Source organism: Vicugna pacos, chromosome 28 (assembly GCF_048564905.1).
Source record: "Vicugna pacos chromosome 28, VicPac4, whole genome shotgun sequence".
Classification (NCBI taxonomy): Eukaryota; Metazoa; Chordata; class Mammalia; order Artiodactyla; family Camelidae; genus Vicugna; species Vicugna pacos.
The window spans coordinates 1,745,531-1,772,377 of record NC_133014.1 but is presented as its reverse complement, the minus strand read 5'-3'; the positions used below and the strand labels follow the sequence as shown (position 1 = coordinate 1,772,377).

The following is a 26,847-nucleotide window of genomic DNA, read 5'->3' as shown; positions in this document are numbered from 1 at the left end:
TCTGCTGTGGATGCTCTGTTGCATTTTCCTTCCTAGTCGTTGGATCCTGTAGCTCCAGAATTTCTGTTTGGTTCTCTTTTATGATTTTTATCCATTTGTGAATTTTCTCTTTTTATTCCCGTGTTGTTTTCCTGATTTCATTGAGTTGTCTTTCTGTGTTTCCTTGTAGCTTGTTGAGTATCCTCAGTACAGCTATTTCCAATTCTTTATCAACTGCACACAAGATTCTGTGCCTTTCAGTTCAGTTATTGGAAGACTGCTCTCTTTTGGGGATGACATTTTTCCTAGATTTTTTGTGTTCCCTGTAGTTTTGCTTTGCTCTTTTCTCACTGGAAGTAGCAGACACTTTCTCAAATCTTTACTAGTTGTATTCAGGTGGGATATACTGTTTGTTATATACTGTTATTTATACAGGAGGCTTTCTCTGATCTGGTATGGACACACCTGCTGCTCTCATCTTTATTATCTTTATTTTTATTGAGGTATAGTTGATCTGCAGTGTTGTATTCATTTCAGGTATGCAGCAAAGTGATTCAGATTCACACACACACATACACACACACACACTTTTTCAGATTCTTTTCCATTTTAGGGTCTTATTACAAGATATGGAGTACAGTGCCCTACTGTAATACAGTAGGTCCTTGTCATTTATCTATTTTGTGTATAGTAGTGTGTATATGTTAATCCCAAACTCCTAGTTTATCCGTCCCCCCTCCTTTCTCCCTTTGGTAACCATAGTTTATTTTCTATGTCTGGCGGGTCTGTTTCTGGCTTGTAGATAAGTAATAGATTCCATGTATGATATTTGTCTTTCTCTGTCTGACTTATTAGTTCATTTAATACGATCATCTCCAGGTCCATCCATGTTGCTGCAAATGGCATTATTTCATTCTTTTCTATGGCTGAGTAATATTCCATTGTATATATTCATGGTATATCTTTTTCTACCCTTTTACTTTCAAACTATTTGTGTCTTTGTTTCTAAAGAGTGTCTCATAAAGTGTATTCTTGCATTATTTATTTTAACCTTTCTGCCATTTTTTGCCTTTTGATTGGAATGTTTAATTCATCTACATTTAACATAATTGCTGATGAGGTAGGGTTTATCTGTCATTTTGGTATTTATTTTCTATGTGTCTTGGCTGTGTAAATAGTGCTACACTCTTCTTACTCCTTCTTGTTGCAGAATTCATAAGCTTTTATGGCTTCTCTGGTCCTTACAACTCACCAGGCTGGCTGCTAGAAACCTCTCTTTTGTTTTCCGGAAGGTGGTGCCACTGCTCCGTTTGTGGCTCTCCCTGGCCCACAGACCTGGTCTGTTTTCGGATGGCACTTCATTTACCGTTGACAGGGAGCGCTCGCACTACCCCCCACCCCACCCCACCCCCACACACGGGGCGGCTGCAGAGGCAGGGGAGGGGTGTCACAGGCACCTGTGGGCCTGGGGGGCGTCGGAGGGTGAATTTCTCCCAAAGGTTCCTTGTAGGACTTCCTGCTGAAGGGCTGAGTGCAGGAACTGTGTTCCTTAATGCCCTTTGATGTTCTTGTTTGACCCCTTCCTCTCTCCCTCCCCAGTCATGGAGGCCCTGCCTGAGCGCTCTGGTGCTGGCGGGGAGAAGTGGCTGTCGGTGCGTTGCTGTCCTCCTCCATCAGCTGGTTCAGCCCCATGCGGGGTGGCCTTGGGGGAGGGGCAGTGCTGGCCAAGTTCCTCTCACCCTCTCCAGTGTGTCCTAACCTGTGTTTTTTCTCCAATGATGTGCTGAAATCTCCTCCCAAAAAGGCTGGACTTCTACAAATTCTCTCTTGCCTGCGGGTGTCTGCCCAGGTCAGCACTCTCCAGGTTTTCCCTGACCGTGGCCAGGGGCGGGTTGGGGTCGCATTGCTGGCTTCTGCTGGCTTTGCAGCCTTGGCCAAGGTCTGTCTGCTTATTACTGGACGCAGAGGTGAGCGAGCCTCCTCCCAGGCCCCTTGGCATGTGTGCTGGACCCCGCTGCTCCTACAGAGACACTTTTCTTCATGGGCAGATGCCTAGTTAGCTGTCAAAAACGGGGGACAAAACGGAGGGACATCTCATGCTGCCGTGATGCTGACGTCACCTCCCAGTTTGCTTTTAAATGTTCAGAACCTGAGATGGGTAACTAATGTTCTTCCTTGAGCCTCTTTGGTAAATGGAAGGATAAAAGAAGTGCTGGGAGACCCATCAGAATAAGAATGAGGTGCCTAAGTGTCTGCAGACACGCGGTACCCCCACGGCTCCCATTTCTGCCTTGTGATGTAGTGGCTGCTGGACACTGTCCCCAAGCCCGTGCGTGCTATGCATGTGTGCCTTGGGCTCGGCAGACCCCACATGAGCTGGGAAGGGAAGTCTGAGAGCCTTTACTTTGTTTCATTTCAAGTAAACTCTTTGCCGGCCTGGGGAGCAGTGGGCAGCAGGGGCCCCTTGTTTGGGGAGGGGCTGCTCACGCAGGGCGGTGCCTGTGTCTTCTTGAGCCCCTTCCCTCCCAGTGCCCTGGGGCAATGGCAGGAGCCAGCTGGTCCGTAGTGACGGGGCCGGCAGTGAGGGTGGGTCTCCTGGACGTTCCTCAGCTCTGAGTCCTGTGTTTCTAGACACCCCGGAGAGTGTACAAGTGGTACGGTTCTGGGTCTTGAACTTGATGGCACACGGCCCTGTGTATCATAGGCATTTCGGCACCCCCAGGCTGCATCCAGTTGAAAGCCGTGTACCAGTCACTTCTCACTGCCGTGACGTTGTGGGGTGAACGTGGGCTTTGTGATGCTAAGTAAATCTCAGTACTTCTCTGCATTTCACTTTCTTCGTCTGCAAAACTTAGAGAGCTCTTCAGTTTGTTGTGAGAGACAAACAGGGCGGTGTGGGCGGGGCATGGACTGGCTGTCCCTGGAGGTGCCACCCTGGCCCGCCATGTCCAGCTGTGGGACCTGGGCCAGCTCCTGTTTTCCTGCACTGGGTCCTGTTGGACCACAGGTTAGTAATCGGGCTCTACTTCCTGCACTGCCTGCCAGGTCGGTCCTGCTTCTACCCTCCCTTGTCTCCTAGGAAGAGGATGTTCTGGCCCCTTTGCAGGTGGTGGGCCTTTGTCCCTCTGCCTTCCTTGTGAATGCAGCCTGGTCCTTTGGTTCTTGGTGGACTGCCTGCCCTCCCCTTGTTGCTGCAAAACTGGCCTCTACACCCCGAAAGCCAGATTGAGACTCAGAGATAGAGTGTTGGGAGAAAAAGGACAAACAGCTTTATTGCTTTGCCAGGCAAAGGGGAGTGACAGCGGGCTCTTGCCTTAGAGACTGAGTCCATCTTGGGGTTGGAGCCTTGAGGTTTTATAGAAAAACTGGATGGAACCAAAAAGTAGTAACGATCAGGGCAGTTTACAGGGCGGTGCACTCCTCTTAACCCCAGTGGATCTTCCTTCATGGAGGAGTTTCGGAGGGTCTGTCCTTCTTCTGAGATTATCAGCCCATTGTCTCCTTTCTGGTTAAAGCTATTGAATGTTTGGGAGTTGTTTAGCATAAAAAACAGTAAGGGAGAGAAAGCAAATTACAGCATTTCTTAGTCAGAAAGAATCAGCATCAGGGAAGGCAGTTTGTTTCCTATTCCTTCACCCTATGAGGTCAGGCGTGGTTGTTCCCCATGCCCTGGATGTAGGGATGTGAGCAGAGCGCCCCCCTTCTTCTTGCCTCTGTGGCAGCACGTGTGAGGCAGCCTGGGTCTCACAGAGGCCTGCCCACCGCCCGTGCGGTGGCTCTGCAGGTGCTGTGCGACCAGCTGAAAGTGGAGGGCAGCCAGATCCCCACAGGGAGGGATGGTGCTGTTGCTGGGAGATGGAACCAGTGTCCAGGTTCTTGTCCCATCCCAGAAAGAATTCAGAGCCAGGATGTGGAGGTTAAGAAATTAAAGTGAGGATTTGTTAAGGGGTAGTTAGTACACTCTCAAGGGGAGAGCGGGCAGACTCAGGTGAGCAGCTGGCCTGAGTTTCTTTGGCAAGTTGGTTAAATAAGGTGTGAAAATGAATGAGCAGAATATTCATTGGGGAGGGAAGGGTTTGGGATCCTATTCCCTGATTTTCACCTCAGCTCCACCTTCCCAAAGGGAAGAGGAATTTTGTCCTTATTTAGCGTGGATTGGAAGTGTCATGGCCTTGGTGCATGATGGGTACTTCTAGTCTGCAAGGCTAATTTTACTGAAATGAGGGCATAATGAGCAAAAGCTTGCATTCGGACACTAGAGACTCTTGCCTTTTCCCTGCAGGCCACTTGTCACCCCAAAATGTGTAATTTCTTATCAGTCCAGAGGTTCCTGCTTTTCTTTCTCTGCCCAGGGAGCCCTTGGTGCTTACATGATGTAGGGATTTTTGCATTTGGTCCGTGCCCCTCTTTTTTTGCCCAGTTCCTGCCATTTGGCCTGCATCCCCTTTCTCTGCTTGTATCTAGCTGTCTGCCTGCCCTAACATATACCATAGCAGCAGTCATCACCACAGTACAGTTTTGGATCTTCCATCCCCCCATCAAGTTCCCTAGGGCCTCTTTGCCGTCAGTCCTTTTTGCTGTCTCCAGCCTTTGGCAACCCTGATCTTTTTGTCTCTGTAAATTACCTTTTCTGGACAGTTCATATAGGTGGGATGTTACAATATACAGTCTTCTGTGTCTGACTTCTTTCACTTAGCCTGATGTGTTTTGGGTCCATCCATTACACAACATCTATCAGTAGTTGCATGTTGCAGCATGTACTGCATTTTGTTTTATCAACTCATCATGGGTGACATTTGGAATGTTTCCTTTTTTTTTGCCTATTTTGAATGTTTCTATGAACATACATGCTTTATATGGACTATTAAAAGAGAAACTGAGGTATATTAAATTTTTTAAGAGTTTATTTGTGCAAAAATTGATTCAAATTGGGCCACACCAAACCAGAAGCGGTTAGGAGACTCCACCAACAGGAGCTGGGAGAAAGTTTTATAGAGAAAAGCCAGAAGCAAAGCAGGGAAATGATCTGAGTAGCTATAGCGTAAGCATTTGCCTTGTTTGGGAAAGGCTTGTTAGCTGTTTATAATCACCTGTCCTTAGGGTTTGATTTCTTATCTTTGAGGTATTATAGGCGTAGCTTTTTGTTTTCTTACATAGGCTGCTAAAGCATTAGTGTTACTGAACTCAGGTTCAGTGGTTCACCACTCAGAAGCCAATAATTGAGAGGCAAGTGTTGGTAGAAGGAAAAGTTGCTTTATTCAGAAAAGCTGGCAATCTGGGGAGAAGGTGGACTCATGTCTTGAGACCACCTCCAAAGATCCTGCTCAGCCATGACAATTTTTAAAGGGAAAAGGGGATATAATTCTAGTTCATCATTAAGGTTAGAGATCAGATTCTTTGTCATTTTCCCACCGTGTGCAGACCTGCTGACTTCTGGTCTTTCTCTGGATGCTGTCTTGCCTGCATGGTCCACTTGCAGTTAGATACTCTCTTGCCCATGGGGTCTGCCTGTAAATTTATTAAGGGGAAGGTAGGGGTAGAAAGCCGTCATTCTTTAACTAGTTAATTCTTCATTCTTACTACTTGTAATCCAGGAAAGGAATCGACAGCTTAGGCAAGGCATTGTGTACATTCAGGAAAGCAAAAATCAGGAGTTAGGTTAAATGTTACGTAGTGATTTCATTTTTATGATCAAGGCTTGAGGGAAACAGAGATGAACGGACAGAAAAGGAACAAAAGAGCTGCTTAGATTAGAGCCACCTCAGTATCTCTTGTTTATTTTAATAGGACATGTGCTTTTCTTTCTCTTGGGTAGGTTCCTAGGAGTAGAATTTGCTGGTCGTATGGTAAATTTATTATTTCACTTTGTAAGAAACTGCCAAACTTTTTCACAATGGCTGCACCATTTTACATTCCCACCAGCAACGTTTGAGTGTTCCAATTCCTCTGCATCCTTGCCTTTCTTTATATTTTGTCTTAGAAATTCCATGTCCATTTGAATTATAATTAAATAGAAAAAGTACTTTTGTGGTTCAGTGATAACACTGAAGTCTCAATTAGATTAAGCATTTGGCTAGATACTTCTGGTTTAATAACAGTCTCAGTAATTGGGCAGAATTGATTTATGTTGTGGAACTAATGGTCCAGTTGCCTAGAAATTAAATGATAGATAATTAATGAGAATTTACTGCAGGCTTCCATATAGAACATACTTTATCCAGCCTTCTGCTTCTACTTCATGGTCATCTGATTATGCAGGAAATGAAAGCATCTTCCTTTATTTTTTATTTTTTCATTTTTTTTTTAGTAGAAGTATAGTCAGTTACAATGTGTCAGTTTCTGGGGTACAGCATAATGTCCCAGTCATGCATACCTGTGTGTGTACATATATATATGAGTGTGTGTGTGTATATATTCATTTTCATACTCTTTTTCATTAAAGGTTATTACAAGATACTGAGTATAGTTCCTGGTGCTATACAGAAGAAATTCATTTTTTTATCTAGAAAGCAGCTTTCTTTAGAAGGCAGACTGGTGGTGGTTATGTCTGTCTCTAGGGCATCCACACTGTAAAACAGACAAACCCATGATTTGTTTATTGTCCCAGTAGAGATGGTATAGGATGGCCAGTCTTGAAAGATACTTATACCAAAACCGGCTTCTGTGTGTTTTGAACCCCTGTGGATTAGAATGCAGTAATTTTCTGTGTTTCTTTCCAGATCGTTCACAGAACCCTGGCAGCTATGTTGGGTTCCCTTGCGGCGTTAGCAGCCCTGGCTGTGATTGGTGACGTAAGTTTTGATGCTTTGAGTCGAAGGCTTAGCCCTCAATAGAGCGCCAGATTCAAAGACAGTCCAAGAATTAGGCGTTAGCTGGTGCTTTTAATTTTCATGTACTGTTTTCACGTTTCCCCTGGGAACTGTGCTAGAGGCATGGACAGACTTCACAGCACAGACAAGTAATTAACATTGACTTTCTCACGCATCCCAGCGGCGTTATCCTTCATCCTCGCTGAGGAAAGTCTCATGGTGGTCACGCGTTTGCCCAGGCCGTGTAGCTGAGCCACATTAGAGCTGGCCCTGCATGCTGTCAGCCCTTGGTACCTGGAGGAGGCCATCCTGGCTGGAGCAGAGCAGTGGGAGATAGTGAGGCGGTGGTGGGGGGACGGTTCTGTCCCAGGCAGAAATCAGGGCATCCCTGGAGGTGCATGTGTGGGCGGTGATGGCACCCCCTCAGGCTCTGAGCGTGTCTGTCCAGCGGGGACATAAGGATGGACATGGGGAGGCAGGAGAGGCCGAGTGCCCGCCGAGGTTGGAGGCCAGAGCTGCTTGAGTAGGAATGCTGGGACGGACCACGTGGCAACACACAGAACCTGGAGTGAAAACAACTCTGTGGGAGTCCACGGATTGTTCTGAAAACTGCTACTAAAGGCTGTGCAGTCAACCAAAGAATACTAGCTGGTTTAAAAATCTGTGTGGGGCTATGTTCAGTTAATTAGTTATAGTTTTTTTTTCTTGGTCAGAGTTGGTATAAACAAACACTAACCTTAAGGGTAAAATGTCCCAGAATCCTAACATTGAGACATAAATCACTGTTATTTTTAATAATTATTAAGAAATAGTGTAGTGGTAGTTACTTAATTTTAGAAATCATTGACGTGGCTCGTGGCACGTGCTGCGGGAGGCTACCTGGACCATCACACAGTCCTTTTCCAACAACCGGGCTCTCCAGGTGCCCTCGCTTCATGGAAGTCTGTGCTTCCCAGTTCCCCATGACCCGGCCTTCCCTGCAGGGACAGGGGCCAGGTTTAAGAAATCTGCTTTTCTTAGTACTAAGTGCATAGGTTTGACATTATAATGTTTTCATTATGAGTATTTTTCATTGATGACATAATCTGACTTCAAAAGCAAGTGGATGGTGTGATTTTTGACTCTGGCCCAACGAGTGGGTTTGATGTAAAAGGCTGTGCGTGTCTGAAGCTTATCACCGGGAGGCTGATGTCCGGGACTAACTGGCGAGTTTGTGCTTTGATTGCAGAGGCCTGGCCTGACCCATGTGGTGGAGTGGATTCATTTCGAGACCCTGGCTCTGCTGTTTGGAATGGTAATGGCAGCCTCCCAGCGGGACAGGGCTCCAAGCCTGCGGCAACCTACGACTTCTCTTTTGCTGCTGCTGCAGCTAATTCCTTGTTGTTGTTGTTTTGTTTGTTTGTTTGGGGGGAGGTAATTAGGTTTATTTATTTACTTACTTATTTTAGTGGAGGCACTGGGGAGGGATTGAACCCAGGACCTCGTGCGTGCTAAGCCCGTGCTGTTACCACTGAGCTATGCCCTCCCCCTCTTCTGCAACTAATTCTTAAAGACACCGTGCCACTTGACAGTTAGGGCTTGACTGAGAAGTGTTTGTGCGGTCTAGCTAATTTCTCCTGCGGAGGAGTGGAATGATTAGTGCTCTGGTGAGTTAGCTGGAAAATTTTAGTCTAAAGCCTGTCTGATAGTGAAATCATGGTCATTTAGCAAATTAAGCAAAGTTTCGAGTTACTGTCCTTAAAATTTAAAATGGGATGTCCTAAGCAAATGAACCATACAAGGTTTTCAGTGATTGGAAAAGTACCTTTAATTATATGGATAAAGGAAGAAATAAAAAAGTCATCCCTAATTTATCATTGTCAAGGGGCCATTGTGTCCTGTGTGCTGTGAGGTGTCATCAAATCCACCTGTAGGAAGGGAACTTTAAGACACACTAGTGGGCGAGTGTGGAACATGAATCATAAATAGATTCAACTTTGAGTACGTGGAGTTTGACAAGGGTCTGAACAGCAGTGGGAATGGCTCATATGTTGTTTATTTTTTTTCTTGGTTGGGAGGGTAATCAGGTTTATTTATTATTATTATTTTTTTAATGACGATACGGGGGATTGAACCCAGGACCTCATGCCTGCTAGGCATGCACTCTACCACGGAGCTGTACCCCGTACCCACCCCCCAGCTCATGCATTCTTGAACAGACCCCACAGCTCCGTGATCTGAAGGAGGGTCTTCCCTCTCTGGGCTCGAGGACTCACCCTGTGTGAAGGAGGTCGTCATGTACCCTCATTTCCCTGCTAACAGTCTCCCCACCCCGGCACTGTGGGGGGCCTGCTGCTCCAGGCTTCAGTGGGACCCAGACTGGCTGCCTCCCCTGTGGGTGTAGTGTGGGAGGCAGGTCGATGCTCTGAACTTAGGCTTCTACAGAGGAGCTAACAGTTGTGTTGGGTCCCGAAAAGGCTGTGGGGTTTGGGCATATGGGAGGAAGGAGGAAGGCGTATCAGATGTTCTATAAAATGAGGTTTTTTTTTTTTTAAACTTCAACGATTGGCGTTAGTTTACTGGGGTGCCGTAACGCAGTACCACAGACTGGGTGCCTCAGACAGCAGACATGCGTTTCCTCCCAGTTCTGGAGGCTAGAGGTCCAGGGTCAGGGTGCCAGCAGGGCTGGTTTCTTCTGAGGCTTCTGTCTTCTTCTTATAAGGACACCAGTCATACTGGACGAGGGCCTCATTTTAATTTAATTACCCCCTTGATGTAGTCACCACACTTGGAGCTGCTGGGGGCTTAGGATTTCAACATGTGAGTGGTTTAATTTTTTTCAATTGGAATCAGCTTAGTAAGGTTCTATGATGCTAGGACTTCGGGTGCAAAGACAGCCTATAAAGCCAGGCCCTTCCGTTTCCATCCTATTTCATGCCAGTCCGTCACCCATGGGGCCACTTGCCCAGGCCCTGAGTTCCAGGCTCTCTTGGGGGTTCTGGCAGCAGTCGTGGGGAACAGCTTCCTCACGACAGTGGAAGACCATGCAGGACCTGCCCATCCACGTGGCCATTTGGGTTAGGACGAATGTGGTGGTCACTTTAGACAACGCAGGTGTTGGTACTGGGCTAAATTAATTTTGGGACGTGTTCTGTTTTGCATGGTTTCTTTGAAAGACAGTACTGGGCCCACTATTTTCTAAGTACTTTAATTTACATAATTCTGTTGAATTTTCACAACCATCTTATAAGGAACAGACATTCAGAGGTGAGGCGAGAAAACTAAAGTGCAGAGAATTAAACACATTTTTTTGCTGAAGGTTAAACGTCTCCTGAGGGGCAGGCTTGGCATTTGAACCTGCATCTTCTCACTGCAAGTTCAACACACGGTGCATCACCATCTAAGGGGGTGGAATAGACAATCTTCCAGAAAGTTCAGGCTGGTTGAGGTGTCTGGTTGATTAGACTTAGAATAAATGGGACGTTCCTTTTTGTTACTGACTGTGATGGTTATTCTCACCAACTCAATGTCATCACTAGAAACATGCACGCCAGTAAGCCCCCGGGTCCGTACACAACCCAGGGAATAATCATTTCAGTGTAACTACTCTTACTTGCGTGTGTTAATCAAATCAGTGACAAAAATCTGTTACATTATTTTAGGAAACAAAATTTAACCCAGTATAAAAGTCTTAAAATGTTTTTTAAAAATCTTTAATTTATTTATTCATTTTTTGTTTTTGTTTTTGTTTTGGAGGGGAGGTAATTAGTTTATTTATTTACTTGCTTATTTTAATGGAGGTCCTGGGGATTGAACCCAGGACCTTGCATGCCAAGCAGGCACTCTACCGCTGAGCTATACGCTCTTCCCCATTAAAATGTTTAATTGTTGCTTGTGTGGACATTTAGGTGCAGAAGGCCACATGCTGGCCCACTTCCTTCCCTGCTTCTAGCTTTGTGACTGTGGGTCACCTCCCATCTCTGCTCATTGGTTTCCTGGTCTATGAGACAGAGAGTAATAATAACACCGATGTTCGCTGTGAAGATCGGGTGGAATGATAATGTACCTTGGGCACATGCCCCTGGACAAATATACAAGTGCAAGCCCGTGAGCAAGGGGCTCGGGGCCTCCACTCAGCGATTTAGTCAGCGGACCGCCCTCAGCAGGAGAGCGAGAGGCTTGATGAGGGGGCAGCTTTCAGGAAGCCAGAGCTCAGATTTGTAAGTGACCCCTCTGGTGTCGTTTCAGGATGCTACTCTGCTGAAACATTCTCCTTGCCTCTTTTTTTCTTCTTTTCCCCCACAGATGATCTTAGTAGCCATATTTTCAGAAACTGGATTTTTTGATTACTGCGCTGTAAAGGTAGGTTTGATGTAGCACTTAATGGTTATGTATGACTCGGTTGACGTATTTCTTACGTGTTTATTTTTCTACTGGTACATATGTAGTGAAGAAAACTGCTATTTAAAGAAAGTGTTTAAAAATTCTATCTTCTTTTTCAAAATCACTGCTGCAAGTCTGGGTAGAGTTGCCATCCTGTGTCGGGTGGCTCTGAGCAGTGCTTTCAGCTTCTCAGCAGTCCCGGAGGAAGGGGACCAGGGAGAAGTCGGCTCCAGCTGAGTGTCCGACATTCTTTAAGTTGGCAGGTTGAGAGCTATGCACTAAAACTGTTTTGCTCTCTGAGCATCTAAAGATTTCAAGGCATCAGCTTCTGATTACTTTGCTTTTTGGTGAAATCGTTTCAATGACTGCTTTCTAAACTTTGAACCTGTAAACATTCACTTTTGTCACTGGAACCCTGGGAAACCCACCAGCAAGTTGCGACTGTCAGACTCTGTCCTGGTCCTGTCTCTCAGGGTTGGCAGGAGGAGAGCTTTGCTAATGCAAAGGCTAATTCTGGGCTTGAATTTTTGTTTTTTTGGAACTGAAAAGTTCTTTTAAAAAATTATGTCCTCAACAAAGCGCTTTGCAAACTCTGAATGACAGAACCGTGCTGTGATTTTTGCCGTCTTTGTGAACCATCTTGCACCTTGCCAGAGCTACCTGGCCTCCTCCTCCCAATGCCTTGGTACTAAAAGTACCCCCCAGATCGCCAAAGATCAGCAGACTCTAGGGTCAGGTGGCTCCAACGTCACAGCCCAGGCTGTCCAGCCAGAAGGAGTGTGTGAAAGACTGGAGGATATAGCGGAGGTGGGCCACCTCCCTGTGGCAACTGGACCATCATGGGGTGGCGTGAAGGAGAATCGGACGGAAGGAATGCAGGCCAGGCTGGATTTAGAACGTCCAAGTCCAGCCGTCCCTGCCCCACTGCGTCCGTGGGTCTAAGTTCTAATTGCACCGTGTGATGTTTATTTAGACCCCTAGTTCTTAGAGACCCTAATGAAAAGTCACATCAGTTCTTTGGCCCCGCTGATCCTGGCTTGTTCTTTTTTGTGTCCCAGGCGTAACGACTGTCCCGGGGCCGGGTGTGGGCCATGATCATCATGCTGTGTCTCATCGCCGCCGTGCTTTCTGCCTTCCTGGACAACGTCACCACTGCCCTCCTCTTCACTCCCGTGACCATAAGGTATGCGGAGGGGCCGCCGTGGGCGTCAGGCGTGTGTGGGCTCCTGACCTTGCCCTCTGCCCGTGTGCCCAGGCCAGCCTGCACGCCCGCTGGGACCGTGGCTCTGCCTGCATGGCTGTGACAGCAGCAGTGGTGGCAGCAGAAATGCCTGCAGGAGTCCGCAGACACGGGCCTCCGTGTCCTGCGGGACAGACCGTCAGGGACCAGGAGGTCTAGCCCACGTGCTCCGTGGGGCGCTCAGCCGGAAGGTGGGAGGTGGGGCCGCTGTCCTGCTCTGGCAGGCTCCTCACTGGAGGCTCCCAGGACCTGGCCTGCCAAGGCCTTGCCAGGTAACTTTGGGAAAGGAAAATTCCATTTCATTCCATTTTGCTGCTTCTAATTCCACCCAGTTACTCATTTGACGTTCACCGAGCACAGGAGGCCGACTGCCTGGAGCCTCCTGGGGCTTGGGCTCCGGCCCGGTCATTGTGGGGCCCCTCCAAGGCCGTGGACACCTGTATCTACACTTCATGTTTGTTATTTTAAGGATGGTTCCCAGCTTATCACACATGGTCTTCCCTTCCTTAGACCCATCATGTGCTGGTGCTGGCTGGTCCTGGGGAAACTGAGGGGACGCCGGGGACACGCCCGGTGGTTTTCTGCGAAGCCAGGTAGTGAGGGCCTTTAGACAGGTCTCTTCAGCTGCACTGATCTGGGTTGTACCATCAACGGGGTTAATCCAAACTCGTGTTCTGAGGATTCTGCCAGACAGGAGATTCCCCTGCGCATGTGAATGTCACCAGCAAAGGGGCTGCCTCCAGGGCTCCGGGCTCATTCTGGGCCACGCCTCTGGTGCTGGAGGAGTGGTGACCCTCTGAGCAGGAGTGGGCTGGAGTGTGAGGTGGGGAGAGGAGGAGGAAGCGTGGAGCGAGCAGCACCCTGGGATGTGGCCTGCGGTGTCCGGAGTCTGTCTGATGCCCGGGCTTCAGCAAGCTTGGCCACATTATCCTGGTCCATATGCAGGCATGAATTTGGGGTGAGGGATGCTGGACTCAGCCTCCCTGCACAGGGGATGTGGCACCTCCCAGTACCCAGGGTTCTTCTGAGAGTAAATGCGGGATGGAGGGTGCTGTAAACTGCAGCACATGCTACGCCCAGCTCTGCACCTAGGATCCCTCAGGGGACAAGAGGCCGTCCACACCCACCCCCTCCAACTAGGGGCGTCTGCTGCTGACGCTGGTGTGACAGCCACACACGATGCACCAGACCCCAGCGTGTCGCTCCACTCTCTGACGGTGTGACCCACACTCCCAGCGTCCTTGTGCAGCCTGGACAGCCCAGGGTCGTCTCTGCCTTGCTGGGGTCTGTTTGCATCCTCTCTGTTCCAGGAACGGGCTTTGTGATTTTATATGAGAGTGGCAATTCCATTTATTAGTCTAAAAATTACATCTTTCAAGACTGAGGAGTTAGTGTGCCTCGGGCTCACTGTTTATACCACCGTATTCTTCATGACTCTTTAAGCTGTCTCGTCTAGCCTGAGCGATGTAGACTTTACGGTTAGACAGCTAGGTCCTGCATTGTTGGTGGACACACACTAGTCCTTTTCTTACTAGAAGCAACTCCTGAGGCCTCCTCAGCTGAGAGCCGCTGCTGCTGCTGCTCAGAGTCTGATCCTTTCTTTCTGGACTCATGTCCCTGGTCCCCGTACACCTCTCCCTTCTCAGCTCTCACTCTGCTCTGTAGGCTGGTCCCCCTCAGGCGAGCTGCTGGCTGTGCTCTGAGCGTGGAGATGGTGGGAAGGACCCTTGAGTGCAGCAGGGCCCCCTGCCCCTGAGATTGAGACCCAGGGCCCAGTTTCTGCATGGAAGTGGGCGCTGTGATGCGCTGGTGCAGGAGACACCCTGATGTGTTTCTGATACAGGAAAAATGAGGGGCAAGAGGATGGCTGTGTCTCAGGTCTCGGGTGAGTCCCTGGGGTGTGCCCCACCAAGTGTGGGTCCTTGACTTTATGCCAGAAAGAATTCAAGTGAAAGCCACAGTAGAGTAAAAGTAGATTCATTCAGAGGGATACACACTCCACAGACAGAGTGCGGGCTGTCCCAGAAGGCTAGAGAAAGGCCACAGAGTGCCGGGTTGTTAGTTTTTATGGGCTCAGTAACTTCATATGCTAACAAGTGGCAGGATTATTCCAATTACTTTGGGGAAGAAGCTGGGATTCCCAGGACCTGAGCCATCATCCACTTTTTGATCTTTTATGATCAGCCTTTAAAACGGTCCTGGCACCAGTGGGAGAGACATTGAGGAGCTATTGGGTTACAGTGAGTGTGCATTGAAGCTCAAGGTCTTCTGGGAGTTGGACCTTCCACCATCTTGGTGCTAATGGCTGTGTCATTCTTGTAATGGCTTGCCCTGCCCCCTTCCCTCCTGTCTCATTTCCTAAACTTTCTTTACTCAACTGTGTGCTCACTGGACACCCCCTGGGGAGCTGTAAATGCTGCTGCCCCGCCCCGCCCCCAGGGATTGGTCTGTCTTGAGCTTGGGCCCCAGGTTCAGGGTTCCCAGACAAACCTAGCTTGTAGCCAGGTGGAGAGCCTCTGCTGTAAAGTGTGTGCTGCTTAAGGAAGAAGTCTACAGGCAGTAGTTAAAGGGAAGGGGCCAGGGGACAGCTCAGGGCCTCAGCATTTAGAAGGGAAGGTGGGTAAGTCACTAGGCTGGCAGGCGTGGTGTGAGCCACTGGGCAGTGGTGCCTTCTGCTCTGTCTCCACCCTGACTTGCAGGGGGCCGGTGGCCAGTGCGAGTCCACCTGTGCTCGTGCCTGCCCTGCACTGAGGACCTGCACCCCAAGTGCTCCCTCCAGGCCTGTGCAGGGTGGGGCAGGAGGACATCTTCACCTGGATGGCTCAGATGGGTTGCAGGTTAACTTTCTGAGAAATGTAATTCGGAGAGTCTGCTGTATCCCGTAACTCTCTAGCATTCTTGTCAGTTTATCCCTCAGCATTGCCCTTCTCACCGGAGGGGGTGTGTGTGTGTGTGCACGCATGCACACCCTGCCCTTGTACAAGCAAGTGCTTTAAAAATCTTTAGTTCGCACATGGGCCTTCCACAATGTGAATAGTGGGACTGTTTTCTTCCCCTACAACTCACGACAGATTGTGTGAGGTGCTCAACCTTGATCCAAGACAAGTCCTGATTGCAGAAGTGATCTTCACGAACATTGGAGGGGCTGCTACCGCCAATGGGGACCCGCCAGATGTCATTACTGTTTCCAACCAGGAGCTGAGGAAGATGGTATGTATCATAATGGTGTGGCTTCCAATAAATGCAGACTCCAACTTACTTGCACAGTTAGTAACATCCTCCCCAGTGTGGATGTCACCTCTTTAGAGTGCTCCAGTCACCTGGAGCGTGGGAGTTCAAGTGACTGAGCTGCAATGTGCAGGGAAGTGGTCCTAATTGATTTCATTGCCATTCTGATAACTATTTAAGAAAATGATTGAATAACATGATCTATTTAGTATATTATATTAAACATAGTAGATGACATTATATTAAACATAGTATATTATATTATACTATAGTCTCCAAGTGGGAACTGAGGTTTCTTCCAACTAATAGTAAGAATAAAATGACCTCACTTTTCAACTGAGGTGGATAAATTCACTGATGAAGAACTTAAGCTTTTTTTTACAGGGTCAGAAAATGAAGGGATTTTTAGGGATTTTTTTGGAAAGCGCTTATAAACATTAATATATAATTTCTTTGTCCACTAAAATAAAAAGTATTAAAGAAAGAGTGCAAAATGGTATTTTACACATCATAGAGTTAAAATTAAATTATATAACTAATTTTCATTTGCTGTTCTTTGGACATGAGTTTTTTCAGTCTCTCTTCTCTGAAGTATCAGTAAAAATGCTTCTGAATTGGAGTCATTTATTGTAGATGAGACGTTTATGCGTGTGTGTCCGTGCAGTGTGTCAGTATGTTTTTATATGTACATGCTGTCTTTCATAAAAATATGTGAGCCTTTGAGAGTTCATGGGCCTAAGGTGTCAATGGTCATTTTGTGGGCCCAACATGTTCTAGAGATTCAAAGTATAACTCAGATATTTTGGCTAACCTTTGATACTGGTTGCTCTGAGAAACTGCCTGCAGCACCTCGCCAGTCTTGGGGGGAGAGCGAAGCTCAGTGGGAGAGTGGGTGCTTGCAGTCACGTCACCCTGTGGCGTATCAGAAGGTAGCAGAGCTCTGTGCTCTGTCTTAGGGGCACCCATCACCCAGGATTGGCTGCATCCACGTGGGAGAGAACTATTTTTAGAGAAAAATGCTGTTGTATTATTTTTATTCTACAGTAATCCATTTATTTTTAGAAAATAGAAATAACACGCACACAAATAAAAAATTGTGATAACCCCCCCAGAGATAAATCCGCTTAATATTTTGCTGCGTATAGTCTCCAAGAATGTTTGCATGTGAACATGCATGGATTAAAAAAGATAATTTCTGCTCTGACCAAGATGGAGTAAGAGGGACCAGACTTACCCTCCTGCTTGAGACATCCAAAAAGATAAATAAACCAAAATCCTAAAAACAAAACAAATCAGATTCAGACAATGGTAATCAAGATACTGGATATCAGGCAAAAAGGATAGTGATCCCTGAGAAATGGGAGACAAAGCATAGGTGAGCCTGTGATTGCTCCAGCTCAGTTACCTGAGAGATCTTCCAGGATGCAGTGCAGGGAGAGGGAACCCGTGGGAGTCCCCCCAGGCTCCCTGAATTGAGGGGCTAAAACTGAGTCTGGAGACACCAGGGCGACTAGAATTTGAAAGACAGAGCCCCAGAGAGGAGAGAACTGCACAGAGAGAGAAGCCCAGAAGATTTGCAGAGGTAGACGACCTGTGCCCAGGGAAAGAACAACCCAAAATGATTAGAAGGAATAGAGCTTGGTACACACAGGGCCGGGAGCAGTGTCTGTTCCTGCCAGGAGGCCTGGAAACCTCTGATTCCTGAGGCCTCGGCTAGAGTGCTCTGAAGGGTCTTACCTGGCGTTGGCGAGTAATTATGTCTAGACTGAACAATGCCTTGGTCCCACCTAATAAATCTTAAAGACCCAGAATAATCAGCTTGTTTCTAAGTGGTCTAACTGCATCCAAGAACAAACCTAAAGAATACTTATAGCAACACAAAAATATTCGACAACACACAGCGTAAAATTCATAATGTGTGGTATCTAATCGAAGATTACCAGGCACACAAACAAGCAAGAAAATTTGACCCATCACAAGGTGAATATGAACCATTTGAAGTCAAGCCAGAATAGATCTAGGTGTTAGAATCTGTAATAAACAAGGGCATTAAAGCTGTTTTTAAAACTGTATTTGAGATGTTCATTAAGTTAAGCAGAAACAGGAAAGGTATAAAAAAATGCCTAAATAAAACTTCCAGAAATAAAAATTATATTGTTTGAGATAAAAATCTCCTGTTAGGATTAACAGCACATTGGGAATTGCAGAAGAAAAGATTAGTGAGCTGGCAAACATGGATCCAAAATAAAACAGTGAAAAGATAATAAGTAACAAAAAGCATTAATGAGCTAAGGGGAAAACTTCAGGTGGCCTAATGTATCTGTAGAGCTAGTCCCTGAAGGAGAGAGGGGGACAGAAAACCACATTTGAAGAAAATATGGTTTAAAATTTCAGTTTTTTTTTTAAGTGAAAACAAATTTATTTAGAGAGATACACACTCCACAGAGTGCAGTCTGTCTCACTCAGAAGGCCGACTGGGAGTTGAATTGTCCACCATTTTGGTGTTAATTGCTGCTGTTTCTTGAATGGCTGTGCCCTGGCCCCTTCCCTCCTGTCTCAGTTTCATTTCTAAAGGGAGCCTGACAATAGAAGCTCTGCCAGGGACCACAGTGTCCCCGACAGCGGGGTTCTCTCGGGTGGGTGGGAGGCCTCCTTTGGCTTGGGACTGAGGCAGGCTCCCATGGTCAAGAGCAGGCATTTTTCTTGGTGGGTGCCGTCCCCATTAAAGGTCTCTGAATTGGACTATTGTCTGAAATTTAGTCCCTTCCCAACAAGGGGACAGGGCACACAGGCATGAGCAGAGACTCATGTGCAGAGGTAAAATTTTCTAGCAGGCAGCTAAGGGGAGAGGGGTGGTGAATTGGTTGGTGTGGGGCCTTCTGTACATCCCCGTTATTGTACAGGATTGGGAGGACAAGGGTCCAGGGAAAGCAGTCTGCGCAGAGTAGGTGGCCTCCATATCTAGTGAGAAAACACTTTCCTACCTGCCACGCCAGGGGTTACTAACCCTAGAGTCCTCCGGAGAAATGACCAGTGTCCTTTGGGAGCCAGGGAGGGTCCTGGGCCTGTCAGTCTTTGGTCCTCTTGGCCTTCATTGGTTTGGGAGCCCCAAGCCCCCTTTGGGACTGGGGGCAGGCCTGCTTCCAGTAGCCTCTCATTTGCATATCGGGCAGGGTCCTGGTGGACTTTCCCCTACATGGGGCATTCGTTGTTCCAGTGGCCCTCCTGGCTGGACTTAAAACAGGTCCCTTCTTGGTGACACAGTGTCTCTAATCCAGGAGTCCTTCAGGGAGTTCGGGGTTTTCTTGGGCATGAGCCACCCCGTCTTCCTCACTCAGCCCTGCAATAAACCTTTCTCTGCTCCAAACTCCAATCTTTCCGATTGGCCTCATGGGGCATCAGGCACACGAACTTGCCTCTGGTCACACTGTGAGTCCCACCTTTGGGAGCTCTCGCTGCTGTCTGTGTACGAGTCCCCTCACAGAGCTCCATCCGTTACTCAGATGCTGTTTTCAAGGGCAGCCACTGGATGTGCAGGTGGCTGTGAGAGATTAAGAGCTTCAGGTCATTGCACACTGGCAAGCCGAAATTTTGACGCAGCTTACTGATAATGGCTTCTAAGTTATATTGTATCTTTAGCAATATAATAAATGGTTTCAGATCTTTTCTGGAACTGAGGGAGCCAAATAAGCACATTTTAATAAAAACAATTAATATAATTTAAATCACTCCTTCCAACTCAGTCCTATAGAAGGTGGGCTTTCCAACTGTTGACTTGGGCGTGGTCTCTCAAAGTCATCACTAACGTCCCCTGGGACCTACACTCCCTACCCTCATGTGCGTCCCCCAAAGGTCCCCAAGTGCAGAGCCAGAATGCCTAGGTTCTTTTGGACCACACTGGCCTCATCCCCATGGTCCTTTCTGCCTGGGGGTCCCCCGGTGTTTTGTCATTGCCCCTCTGACCCTCTTTTGTGGCATCAGCAGTCCATGAACACAATAGGAAAGACCTGGAGTTCTCACCAGTGAGAAGTTGGATCTCACGGCCGTTTCCTGGGGACAGCAGCCTTATCTGTCCTGCTTGAGGTTCAGGGGCACCCACCCATATTTGCGGAAGGTTTAAGCACACATTGAAAGAAAGGACAAAACTGACCAGTGATACTGCTGACCTATTCCCTGACAAATTAACCCAGTGGGGACTTCATCCATCCACAAAGATGTCCTCAGCGGCTTACCGAGGCAGGTAGCTCACAGGCAGGCCAAGGAGGTGTAAGGGAAGGGAGGAGGCACCTGCCTGGGACCCCAAGGCCAGTCGGGAAACCCTGAGGGGGCCTCAGTCCCGATGGCCCCAGGGTGACCTGCGGAGGGCTGTGCTCTCCGGGCATGGGGTGCTCTTTCAGATTGATGGCAGTGACTGAAATGAAATATTTATAAAACCCAATTTACTTTAAATGGGTGAATATCGCCTTGTAGTTTTACGTTTTGTTCCCCTCCGTCCTGTTTCACCGGATCGTGGGGGGACGTGTCAGTCCGGTGGTGATAGGTAGATCCGGCTGAGGTTGGGATTAGGTGTGATGTTGTTTCTTCCTCAGGTTGCCTGTCATTCAGGTAAGAATTGGCCTTTCAATATGAAAGAAACAAATCCTGAATGTTTTCAAAATCACAGTGAAGGGGAGGGTAGATAGCTCAGTGGTGGCACGCATGCTTAGCATGCACGAGGCGGGTTCAATCCCCAGTCGCTCCATTAAAATAAAGAATGGACTTCTCCAAAAAGAAGTGAAAATAGATTCCTCAGGTGACCCAAACTGAAAAACAAAGCAAAACACTATCTGGGGGGAAGGGTGTAGTGCAGTGGTAGAGCGTGTGTGCCTAGCCTGCACGAAGTCCTGGGGTCCATCCCCAGTAACACCATTAAGAAATCAATCAATCAGTCAAATTGCCTTCCTCCAACCCCTCCCCCCCAAAAAACCGTGGTGAAGAGTGCCTGCTGTTCAGTGGGCTCCGTGCTGGGTACACAGCCCCCCAGCTGAAGCCTGCCACGCGGCGGGCCTGGCGCTCAGCCCTCTCTGGACCCCTGCCCCCTGATGCCCGCACCTCGGGAGGGGCCATCTGTGGTTTCATTTCTCCTCTGCCGTTTCTAGGGCCTGGACTTCGCCGGATTCACAGCACACATGTTCGCTGGGATTTGCTTCGTTCTCTCGTCCTCCTTTCCGCTCCTCAGGCTCCTCTACTGGAACGAAAAGCTTTATAACAAGGAGCCCAGTGAGATTGTTGGTGAGTGGAAGTGCCTCCTCCCATAGCCTCAGAGTTTACTGCCACAATGTACATATATATATATATATTTTCTTTTCCAGGGGGAGTTGCCACAAAAAGGCAGGAGGTTAATCACATATACGACCTCAGGAAAGTGTCGGTCGCTGGGACACCGTGCACTCAGTGTGCCCCCGTCTGCCTCTGGCATGCAGGGAGCTTTCAGGGGCTTTAAACCCATGAGCTGTGCCCCTCTGGTGTTCTAGAGTGTGCAGTGTGGGAAGCAGTGGCCACCGCTCAGTTTGCACGTCATGACACGTTAACCCACGTGTACATACAACAAACCGCGTGGCTTGTAGACAGACCACAGTGTTCTAATATGTCATGGTTTGAGTCCAAATGTGATTACACAAATGGCAACACAGTCCAGCACAGGGGATAAAACACCGTGTTCATCAAGGTCGTTTTGGTGACACTGTGCTGGACACCGGAAATTGACATATTGTAACTGACTATACTTCAATTAAAAAAAAAAGAGAGATCATTTTGGTGTGACAGCGACCAGGAGGGAGAGGGCTCGTGGCCATCTCATGGTTTTATATTTTCTTCACTTAAAAGTTTTAGTACATGTTTTTTTTATTGAGAACATTGCTGATCAGCATATATTAAAAGCAGTAGGTTACTTGGGAAGCAGCCAGCCGCTGCTCAGCCGGGTCCTGCACAGGTTGCCCAGGTAACAGGGCACACTGGGGTCCAGGAGCGGAGTGGTGAGGGTGGGAACCTCTCCCTCACGTGGTTCGTGGTGGCCTCACAGAGCTTATAGGTTGTGTGTTCACCTCCCTCATCCTGTGTTACTCTTCTGACCTCTGACTTCAGTGTTCCTGATCTTTATTCATTTCCATGTAAATAGCTGGGAATCTGTGTGTTCCCACCAGCCCTCCTGCTCATCAGATGGAGACGACACAAGGCAGATCTGCCTTTCTTTCCTGGGTGACTTTTGTATTCAGAATTTGACTCTCTTTGTTCTAGTTTCTCAAGAGTCATCTATGTTAAACAATCTTATTCTTAACAGAATTTAGTCATCCATCTCTACCAAAGAAATGGGATGATAAGCAGAAATTTCTCTTTCAGGCAACATTTATTGATTGCACACACACAAAAAAACTGGAGTGTTCTTGTGGATTTAAAAATGGTTCTTTACATGCAGTCAGGCAACAAGAAATTCCTTGGTGGCCACTTGGCCCAGCTCTGAGTGAAGGAGATGAAGCTGCAAGACAAGCCGGCAGCTTCCTGCGCATGGCTGCTCAAGGGGAGGGGAGAGTGGGCATAGCCTCACCAAACAGGCCCCGAACTGTGGGGGGTGAGCCCAGTGCTGGGGGCTGGAGGGAACGGGGGACACAGACACAGGTGCTGGGGGCTGAACAGACAGTCCTTTCAGCAGCAGGGCCACGGAAGCTTCCTGTCATGTAGCATAGTTTACTTTATTTAGGAAGAATGTGTTTTCTTGACAGCATTGATAATTCTTCATCCTAGTGGTCTACAGAGCAGGTTACGTGGATTTCTTGAGAAAAAATACTCCTATATCTTCTTAAGCTTTATAGTGGAGGGGACACCTTCAAATAGTCCCATTATTTCTCTGTTTGAAGAAAACTTTAATCAGTGTTTGTTTAAAATAATAGTTCTTGCAGTGAGATATCTTGATCCACTTTTGTCATTGCCCAGTGTATTAGTTTGCGCTAGCTGCTGTAACAAAGTACCGCAGACTGGGTGGCTTAATCGACAGATGGCTTATTTCCGTACATGTTAATGTGTCTTAATAAGCCACCATAGGTGGCCTATTTTCTCACAGTTCTGGAGGCTGGAAATCCAAAGTCATGGATTGGTTGGCTGTGAGGAAGGATGTGTTCCAGGCCTCTCTCCTTAGCTTCTAGATGACCGTATTCCTATTCACATGGCACTCGCTCATGTGTGTGTCCGTGTCCACATTTCCCCCATTTATAAGGACACCAGTCATTTTGGATTTGGGGCCATACTAAAGACTTCCTCTTAACTAACTACATCTGCAATGACCTCATTTTCAAATCAGGTCACATTCTGAGGTCCTGGGGGCTAGGACTTCAACATACGAATTTTGGAGAGACAGAATTCAACCCACAGCAACCAGTTAGAGGTGTTCAAGATGTTTTGTCATCAATTAGTATATATAAAGTGAGATAACTGAATACTTGGAGAGCTAGGAATGGAGAGCTAGGAATACTGCTCCATCGCACTGGCTAATCTGTCTCTTAAAGCTTGTGTGGGCACAGCAGCACCTCTCCCCAGCCTCCCCCAACCTCCCTGGTGATCAGAGTGACCCAGGAATACTTGTTATATATGCAGATGACGAGGCCCACCCCTGGGAATTCTGTGCTGTGAATAAGCTCTTCTGGAGAGTCTTATCTTGAGATGAGTTTGGATATACAGAAAACAAATCTGCATAGTAGACTCCTCTGCTCTTCCTGAGTAAGGAGGTGAGAAAAGCTTTGAGTGATGTGAGAGGGGATGGTTGGGACCTGGATTATGCTGAAACCCTCCAGCAATGCCAAGACAGGCTGTAAGTCAGCACAGAGGGAGCAGTGCAGAGGCAGGGAAATTACTCTGGGCCACTGTTGGGTATAGGGGTCTCCAATTTGGGGATGCTTGATGTAACTACACATTCCCAAGCCCTACTCCAAACCCTATCCATACTCCAAACCTATCCCAGAGATTTGGTTTCAAAAGGTCTGGTGGCATCCAGAGTGTTAGAATAGGCTTGGTTACCCTGCAGTTAAAAAGTAGCTCTGAAATCTCAGTGGCCTCGTGCCCATTGTGGGCTGGCAGCACCCTGCTCATCAGCAGTTCTCAGAGCCCTGAGCTGCTGGTCGTCATGCAGAGATGACCACGTGTTCCACGCCACCACTGATTGATGCAGCTCGTCACCACTGTCACCAGGCCCCCAGTGGCAGGGTCCAGGATGAGTCAGCCTGCTAAGTGATAAGAACGGGAGAGATTTTGGTTTATTTTTTTGAAAAGCACAAATAATCACCAGAGTCTGCCCCTCTGGTCACCAAATATCAGCTCATCTGCTTCTTGCTACTGTTTTGCACAGAACTTTTGTATGTGCACATTAGGGATATTGATCTGTAGTTTCCTCTCTTGAAATGTCTTGTCTTTGTTGTCCTGAAAGGATGAGTATAGAAATATATTCTTCTCTTGAAATTTTTGGAAGAAATGGTGTAAAATTGCTACTACTTTTTCTACTCTCTCTTTCTGTCTCTTCCTTTCTTCCCTCCTTCCTCCCAAGTGATTTTTTTTATTATTTTTTTTTCTATTTTGTTGGGAGGAGGTAATTAGGTTTATTTATTTTTAGAGGAGGTACTGGGGATTGAACCCAGGACCTTGTGCATGCTAAGCATGTGCTCTACCACTTGAGCTACACCCTCTCTCCCCAAAGAGGTTTTTAACTACACATTCAAAATCCTTATAGATATAGGGCTATTAACGTTATCCATTTCTTTTTGAGTGATCACTGGTGGCTTACGTCTCAAGGAATTTGTCCATTTTATCTGTTTTTGAAATAATTATTCTAAAGTCATTTATAGTAGTTTCTCATTATCCTTTTAATGGTTACAGAATTTTTTACATTGCAGTATAGTTGATTTACAATATTGTTAGTTTCAAGTGTACAGCAAAGTGATTCAGTTATATATATATTTCAGATTATTTTCACTATAGGTTATTATAAGATATTGAATATAGTTCCCTGTGTTATATAGTATATCCTTATTTCTTATCTATTTTATATAAAGTATTTTGTATCTGTTAATCTTGTACTCCTAACTTATCCCTCCCTTCTCCCGCTATGGTAACCATACATTTGTTTTCTTTTTCTGAGTCTGTTTCTGTTTTGCACATAGATTTAGTTGTATTATTTTTCAAATTCCACATGTAAGTGACACCTAGCATTTGTCTTTCTCTATCTGAGTTACTTCACTTAGTATGATGTCTAGGTTCATCTGTGCTACTGCAATGTCAATATTTCATCCTGTTTTACGACTGAGTAATATTCCACAGAACTGAAGCACGAGATTCACGTCTGGCGCCTGACCGCACAGCGCATCAGCCCCGCCAGCCGTGAGGAGACCGCGGTTCGAGGCTTGCTCCTGGAGAAGGTGCTGGCACTGGAGCGCTTGCTGGCCCGGAGGCTGCACAGCTTCCACAGGTACCACACTGGGCCCTGCTCACACCACTCTTGGTTTAGCAGCAGTTCTCATCTTTACCAGGAGCCCCAGTTTAAGGATGAGAAAACTGAGGCTTAGAGAATTTGAGCAGTTTGCCCAGGGTTATACATCTGGGAAAGTGTGATGTCAGGGTAAGTACTGCCCACCACGCCTCCACACCTAACACTTGTTGCACAACAAGAATCCAAAACAATTAATATAACAAATAAATCTAACAAAATATTCTCTAAGTAGGTGATTTCCAGGGAGCTCAAAATGTTACTGAAGTCAGGTTCCTGTGGCTGATGCCCCATGAGGCCAAACAAGCCGAAACATCAGAGTTTGGAGCAGAGGAAGGTTTACTGCAGGGCCGATCAAGGAGGACGGGATGGCTCATACCCAGAAAAACCCCCAAACTCCTCAAAGGGTTTCAGCAAAGCATTTTTAAAGGCCAGGGAGGGAGGGGCGTCCTAGGGTAGGTGATCAGCTCCTGCACAATTCTCTGATTGGGTGATGGTGAGGTAAAAGGGCGGTCAACCCTATGGTGCCCTCGGCACCAGGAGGTCTGGGGGCCACATTCTCTCCATTAGCAAGTAGTTAATTGCTTCCCTTTGGTGGTGGTTTTTAGCATCTGAAACACTCAGGAAACATACAGGAGATACTGTTATCAGGGAGGAGCTGCAGCAGAGGACATGGGGGAGGGGTCTGTCCCTGGAAGGCCCCCCAGGGTCCTGCTCAGTTACTAAAGAATACCTAAGTCCTATTCAATTCATTTCTAGGCATTTGTTTTTAATCAAAATTGAGATGTAAACGTTAGCAATAAGACGTCCATCCTTCCTTGGATGAGGTGCTGAGTTCCAACCTGTCCTCAGTCTGGAAGCGCTAACAGGAAAAGCAAGAGCTGTTGCAGTTTGCTGAAACCAACCCTGTGTTCCCAGAGAGCCAGCAAACAGACTGAGGATGGGAGTTGGGCACAGAACCGGCACCAACCCCGAGGGTCGTCCAGTGAGGCTGCAGTCTGCTCTGATCGTGGGGAGAGAAGGCCGCAGGCGAGTGTGTGGGACTCGCTCTGTCCAGACTCACAGCCCAGGACAAAGCCCTGCCTCGCATCCTCGGCTCCATCCCAGCCCAGGCCCTGCCTCTACCCTGTGACGCTGGAGAAGCAGGACCTGTTATCCTCAGGCTACAGGAAGGCCCTGAGTTGCAGGCTGGGGACAGAGTGACCACCTTCAACAACAGGAATAGGTCCCAAAGAGAAAAGCTTTGTAACTCGAAGATGCAGGAGGAAATTGCAACGAATGTATTTACTCTACTGACTTCCGAGTTTCGGGGAGCTCTGTCTGGCATGGATGTCGTCAGTGTATCTCACGGTTACAAATGGGGAGAAAGCTGTGGGCTCGGAGATGCGCCAAGTTTCCATCAGCTCATCCTGTGTTGATAACAGAAAGGGAAATGGAGGCCTGCAGGGGGTAGTGGCTTCGTAAGGCCACTCAGTCACTGAGGAGCAGAACGGACTGAGGGCGATCTGAAGCAAGTGCTCTGCAGGTCTTGTTTCTACATTTTATTCTAAAAAGTTGTCCTGGGAGCCACTCATTTGGGTCCGCTGTGATTTCCTGTAGGGTCTGCACTGGCTGCCTGGTCAACCTCCTTTGATACTTACGACTTGTGAGTGTTCATTAAAGCTAAATTCTCCAACATGCAGCTTCTTTTCCCTAATTGGTCACGGAGAAAATAAAGCAGAGAA

At 47.4% G+C, this 26,847-nt stretch overlaps 1 protein-coding gene across 1 annotated transcript; it reads left to right on the top strand.

Moving 5' to 3' along the window:
• The first annotated feature begins 8,016 nt into the window (after positions 1-8,016).
• Positions 8,017-26,255, top strand: LOC140690061 (P protein-like). The gene is made up of 7 exons (XM_072951581.1): positions 8,017-8,082; positions 11,073-11,129; positions 12,209-12,333; positions 15,462-15,600; positions 20,757-20,889; positions 24,958-25,105; positions 26,042-26,255. The coding sequence occupies exons 3-7, from the start codon at positions 12,242-12,244 to the stop codon at positions 26,253-26,255; spliced, it is 726 nt and encodes a 241-aa protein (XP_072807682.1). The 5' UTR covers positions 8,017-8,082; positions 11,073-11,129; positions 12,209-12,241.
• Positions 26,256-26,847: the final 592 nt, after the last annotated feature.

Excerpts from the sequence above, each read along its gene's own strand:
- LOC140690061 (XM_072951581.1), top strand. The coding sequence starts at position 12,242 with ATGATCATCATGCTGTGTCTCATCGCCGCCGTGCTTTCTGCCTTCCTG. Across the intron at positions 20,890-24,957 it reads GGAGCCCAGTGAGATTGTTG|AACTGAAGCACGAGATTCAC; the intron begins GTGAGTGGAAGT and ends AATATTCCACAG. Across the intron at positions 25,106-26,041 it reads AGGCTGCACAGCTTCCACAG|AGAGCCAGCAAACAGACTGA; the intron begins GTACCACACTGG and ends CTGTGTTCCCAG.